This window comes from Tachysurus vachellii, chromosome 23 (assembly GCF_030014155.1).
Source record: "Tachysurus vachellii isolate PV-2020 chromosome 23, HZAU_Pvac_v1, whole genome shotgun sequence".
NCBI classification, from domain to species: domain Eukaryota; kingdom Metazoa; phylum Chordata; class Actinopteri; order Siluriformes; family Bagridae; genus Tachysurus; species Tachysurus vachellii.
In genome coordinates, this window is record NC_083482.1 from 13142905 (window position 1) to 13149056 (window position 6152).

At 41.5% G+C, this 6152-nt stretch overlaps 1 protein-coding gene across 2 annotated transcripts in view; it reads right to left on the reverse strand.

The window, feature by feature from the left end:
- The window catches only part of irx5a (iroquois homeobox 5a), a 10465-nt gene extending 4596 nt beyond the window's left edge, over positions 1-5869 (reverse strand). The window contains exons 1-3 of one of the 2 annotated variants that reach the window (XM_060859364.1): positions 5243-5869; positions 3852-4257; positions 2802-3482 (exon numbers count right to left, since the gene is read on the reverse strand). In XM_060859364.1, coding sequence (XP_060715347.1) covers positions 2802-3482; positions 3852-4257; positions 5243-5488 — 1333 coding nt within the window. In that variant the 5' untranslated portion in view covers positions 5489-5869. Of the gene's footprint in view, positions 1-2395; positions 3483-3851; positions 4258-5242 lie in introns of those variants that run through there. The other variant, XM_060859365.1, reaches the window with a different exon arrangement.
- Between the last annotated feature and the right edge of the window lie 283 nt (positions 5870-6152).

Sequence of the window (6152 nt, forward strand, 5' to 3'; positions counted from 1 at the left end):
TAAAATTTACACATCAAATGAAGCGACAGTCTCGGATCAGTCACGTGGTCTGGGCCTTTGCAAATATCCCCTGAGCTCATAACGACTAAATAAGGCAAGAAAAAAACAACCTTCCTAGCTTACTCAATGTGGAAATTAGTGGGAAGGAAATTTCACACGACTGGTACTGAACCTATTAGGCGTGTTTTATTTATTTATTTATTTATTTATTTATTTATTTATTTATTTATTTATTGTGGCCCTGCAGTGTCCAAAGCGCTATTGTATTCCCAAAGCCTTTGCGCCAGACTTTCCCTTCTACTTCTAGTTTATCCTTTAAATGTTCAATTGATTTCCATCAAGCGGAAAATTAGATCGTAAATTATTATCGATAGCTCAATATTTTAGGCCTCTGAAAGGCAGGCATAAAATAATAAATAAAGAAAGAAATAAAGAAATAAGTGAGAAAATGTGAGAAGTCAAACCCAATAAATGTTTACTCGGCTAGGAGAATGTCCTTTGGCACTCTGGAATGTCATTTCCGTTTTACTTAAATCTACTAAAATGCTAAACTGCATTTTTTTTAATGTTTAGAAGGAACATCAATTCTTAGAGGGGAGCTGGGGAAAAAAGAGAAAAGGTGATTATGCTATTTAGGAGGCTGGAGTGTGGTGAGAGATGAAATATGGCGGGTCTTAGGGCTGCGGGGAAAAGGCATTAGAGCTGCGGGAATTCAATGTAACCCAGGGGACTTTTCAAGTGGAGGGCGCAAAGTAAACTATAGAGATTAATGACCCGACCTCAGACCTGGGCAATCTGCTCCCCTATTATATCTGTACATATTATTATTATTATTATTATTATTATTATTATTATTATTATTATTATTATTATTATTATTATTATAGTATTAGTAGTAGTAGAAGCATGAATGAATCGAATATTTCGTTTCTAAATTAGTTCAGTTCTTTTGTCTTTAATCTAAACACTGTAGCTTACAAATGTAACACTATAAATATTCTGCGCCTTTTACAAAAGAAAAAAAAAAGAAAAGAAAAAAGAAAAGAAAAGGCCATATCATGAATTCTCATGATGTGTCAGTCAATAATATTCAAACCTTATGCCAAGAGCCAGAGATAAATATCTGGTTAAAATAAGTGAATTGTTAAAGGGGTTAAGGGTACCAATTTCTTTTAATGCACAATCAAAAATTGTATTTGGTTAGTTGTGAATTTGTAATACGCTTCCAAAGTGTAATTTATAATAATTTTGTGTTAGGTCTTTAAATTGATTCCAATACATAGTGCATAATTTGTTGAGATTGTTTACATTAAATATAGGTGAGCGAGTGGTCCCCTAACCTATATTATTTATAATAATAATAATAATAATAATAATAATAATAATAATAATAATAATAATAATAATTTAGGGGTTTTCTAGGGTTGTACAATAATTAAAAAATTAAAAAATAATGAAATATTGAAAAATGAAAAAATCAATTATTTGTTCACACAAAAGTGTAAGCACGTGCCTGCAGCCTTGATCCACTGTTAGTTTAGTTGGGTTTGACAGCGGTCCATTTCCTCCTCCTGGCGTGCCACCTGAGGCAAGATGCTCCCTCTGAGTGTTTATGTTTAAGAGTGCACAGCCCGTATTAGGAGCAAGTGTGACACCTACCTGCGGAGGAGGGTAGAGCTATGGAGTTTTCCTTAAGAAACGGCCTAGAGGCGCAGGCACACGGTGTTCATGGCGATTGCAATCGCGTCCGTAATCCGCAGTGCTATTTATTCAACCTTTCACACCATTAAGAGTATAACCGAGACGCATATTCCCCAAACACCTCATTGCAGTGCATTGGCGGCTGCCTCTCAGTCACTACGCCGCGGAAACAGTAAAGAGGATCTAAATTTGGCATAAAATCGAACTCATTACTGGAGTTCAACACCCAATCGCTCGGCACATAACACGACGCGCATGGAGTGTAATTGGGTTAAATGACTGCTCGACACTTCGGCCAGCGTTGTCATATCAATATTCACCTGGTAAAGTACGCTCAGGCCTGTGAGTCAATGATAACTATTATCCCTTATACAGGTGATAAAAGAGATGGTAATAAAAAATACCCGGTTTAGCCATAAGTCGGCCATGAAGCGTTTCGGAATAATAATAATAATAATAATAATAATAATAATAATAATAATAATAATAATAATAATAATAAATCATATAGACCTACATCAGTGAATTTCTGAAGCTGTGAATTTTACTTCTGGCTACCAATGTTTGATTGTTTTTTTTTTTTTTAGGGAAGAAAATGAACCCAATAACCTGAATGCTTCTCAGAGTGATTTGCAGAAAGGCCTCAACATTTTTAAAGCACTGTTTGCTTTTTTTTCTGTGCAGCTGTCACATTTGTCATCCGAAAGCATGCAAGTGCCCCAAAACAACTGCTGCACACGCGATTTTTTTTGTCATAATTTACTTCAAAGATAGTGTATTGTCCATTTTAAATACAAAAATGCTACATTAAATATACATATTAGTCTTTAATACAAATAGACTTAGGCGGCTGCAGCGTTTTAAGACAATTCTTAGATGTTACATCTTGATTAACCATTCAGAAACTAAGATTTGAAGATAAGCATTTAATCAGAAAATAACTGTCCGAAATCCCTTTATCATTAATATTTCTCTTTCTCTCTCTCTCTCTTTCTTTCTCTCTCTCTCTTCTTCGTCGTCTTCTTTTATATGCAACCACAAATAATAAATAATAGTCCATGAGCGCGGAGACGAATTCCGGTATTAAATGTTGGACATACCTTTCTTGAGTTCATAAGGGGAGTCTTTACACAGGTCTACCTGCGCTTGGCTCCTTGCTTTGCTTTCTCGGGCAAGAGCTTCTGCTCGGTTTAAAACGCTCGGACTTATTCCGTTGAAGTGCGTCGCTGCCGAGCTCGTGACGGAGCCGTGGCTGCCGTGCAGGTGGCCAAAAGAGCCGTAGTTCGTGTAGCCCGCGTAAAACGGCGACGTGTAGTAGAGAGGCCGGGAGAGCACGGCGCCACTCGGGAGCGCGCACTGCGTCGAGGTCCGGCTCGGAGACGCGGCGCTGGCTGCCGGTAGAGCGCTCTGGGCTGTGCCCCCTGCGTCGCCGCCTCCTCCTCCTCTGCACCTGTCTGAGGACGTGGCTATTTCCGCCAGAGACCACAGTTTAGGTTTGGGCGCAGACGGGGGAGAATGGATAACGGACGTAGCGTTGCTGTGATTGACTACGGAGGCACCGTGTGCAACTTCCGGCGGCCTGTCGTGCACGTTAAGCTCGTGGGCCCGCTGCACAAGCGACGGCGACGACGTGGTGGCTTTTGAAGGGTTCACGAGTGCGTCCGCGCGCTCGTCAGTCTCCTTCAAGTCCGAGTCGCTGAGCAAAGGGTCCGAGTCTTTGCCGTGGTGGTCATCTTGAAATCTGTCGCACGGCGCCTCGCCCACGTGCAAGATTTTGGAATCTGAAAAATGGGAAAAAAGAAATATGTTTATTATCATCACCATAAATTATATATATTATACATATATAATTTATGGTGATTTTAATAGTAATAATAAAAATAATAATAATAATAATAATCAGATTGTAATAAATGAGATTCAGTACGCCAGCTGTGCCCCTATTATGCAGCTCAAGATAAATGGACTGCAAAACACCCCGCGTCACCAGCAATTCTCACTCCATAAGGAGTCAAATTAGAGCTCAAGGTGATTATTATTTAAAGCAATTGTCCTATTATAAATAATACACCGCCATTAACCAGCAATCAATTTTGCGCCCGGAGTGGAAAAACGACTACGAATTAAAAATTGATGATTTTTCCACAGACCTGTCTCCGTGTCTGTCGAGTCTCCCTTGTCAATAGGCTTGTTAGGCTCGTCGTCGTCATTTTTCTCCAGGTCGATGTTCTCGTCCTCCTCCTCGTCCTCGCTCCTGTTGCGCGGCGTCCAGGTCATCTTGTTCTCCTTCTTCAGTCTCCTCCGAGCGTTGGCGAACCAGGTGGACACCTGGGTAAGGGTCATCTTGGTAATGATGGCCAGCATGATCTTTTCGCCCTTGGTGGGATACGGGTTCTTGCGGTGCTCGTTGAGCCAGGCCTTCAGAGTCGCGGTGGCGTCCCGGGTCGCGTTCTTACGGTACGCAGGGTCACCGTACGGGTATGAACCCAGTGGTGCTGCGTACGGGTGATAACCGATAGATCCAGCCATGCCTGACGTGTGATCATAGGGGGAACTCTGCAAGAAGCCCATTAAAACACAATTAAACCCACTGTATCACATATACCATCCATTCAAACGCAAACTTTAACGTGATGTAAGTTTAACCAGCTCCCAAAACTTACTGAACACACACACACACACACACACACACACACACACACACACACACACACACACACACACACACACACTACACTACACTAAATCTAATTAATCAAATTATTGACCCACTAAACTCAACACATTTTGCTAGTTTTTCCAGTGAATATATAAAAACCTCTGAACAAACCCGGGGCTTAAAATAGACCTTCCAACTAATACTCTATTCTGTGTATATTATTCAGAAACATCACTATGTGTATAATATATTTTATGATGTCTGCACTTATTATTATTATTATTATTATTATTATTATTATTATTATTATTATTATTATTACTAATATGCTGTCAGTTTGTTAGGCCATGCTGCCAGATATCATGTTGTTATACATGTTGTTTATATAAAATGTTCCGTTAAATAAAAACACACACACACACAAACAAAACGCTTGATCGCCACAAAAACCATGGCATCCTAAATTAAATACGGCTTTTAAGAGTCTTTTGCTATAGAGAGCCATATGAAACTTATGCAAATACGAAGCAAATGTTTGCTGCTGAAAATCTTTTGCTCGACTTGTTTTGCAAGGCTTTTATTTTCCTTCGTGAAAAACAGACTATTCCTCAAACTAATATTTATTGATTTACTTATTTTGTATTCAGACATTTATCATCTAAGTATTCCGGCAATTTAAAGACTGAAATTGTATTTGATTAACGTGCATAGTCAAAAAGAAGAAGAAAAAAAACTATCTCGTACATCACGCGCAATTACAAGTAAACAAACAAATTAGGGACACAACCATTCGGTCCTGTAACTTTGCACAAACTATAGCTATAACAAAGGGTAGAAGATAATTAATTAAATAAATAGATGAATAAATAAAACCTTACTCACCACGTAAGAGGTGAAAGTGGCGGCGGCGGCTGCGGCGTCCGCTCCGTATGGCAGATGCGAGCTGTAGGCAGCTGAGGCGCTGCTGAACGCCGTGGATCCGGCGTAGGGTGCAAATGCCGAGCCTGAAGACGATCTACCGAGCTCTTCGGTGCGCGGGCCCGAGATTACACTCGTGCTGTACGCTGGGCACGAGTAGAGCGCCAAAGAGGCGGACGGTTGATACAAGTAGCCCTGAGGGTACGCCATGGCCAAGCGCCGGAGAACGAGCTGCTTTTTCGGTGCACTTTGTAATCCGCTTTTTTTTTCACTTTCACACGCACAGTCGTCCGCGCTCGCGCATAGAGTCCCTGATGAGCAGAGCGCGCGTCCGTCGCCTTCGCGCACTGGAAATCAGAAGAAGCAACGAATGCATAGACTTCTGACTTCTCTCCGTTAACTCGAAGTGGACTGTTGTTGTTGTTGTTGCTGTTGTTATTGTTGTTGATGTGGATCAGTGGTGATCGACTTTTCGAGTCTGACCCTCGGCGCTTAGACTTGTCGGTTCTCTCATTCCGTGTTTTGAGCGAGAAAGTTTTCTTTTTTGCGCGTCTCGGACGGGGCTTTGCGCCGCGGAGTGCCCTGCCAGGATGCTAAGTTGGAAATTGAGGATTCTGACGCCCACTACGTCGCCTCCTCACGCTCCTCCTCTCGGGTGTAGTCAGAGAACGAGCAGGAGAGCTGGTGCTCGGTTCCAGCTCTCTCTCTCTCTCTCTCTCTCTCTCTCTCTCTCTCTGACACACTCGCACAGAGACATTCGCTAACAACCCCCCCCTCCTTTTTTTTTTGCCTCTAACAATCCTCATTGCTTTAGACCGAACCGATTCAGCCCCTGGATGGCGATCTCATGCGAGCCGAGTGCGCATCAGCTCCA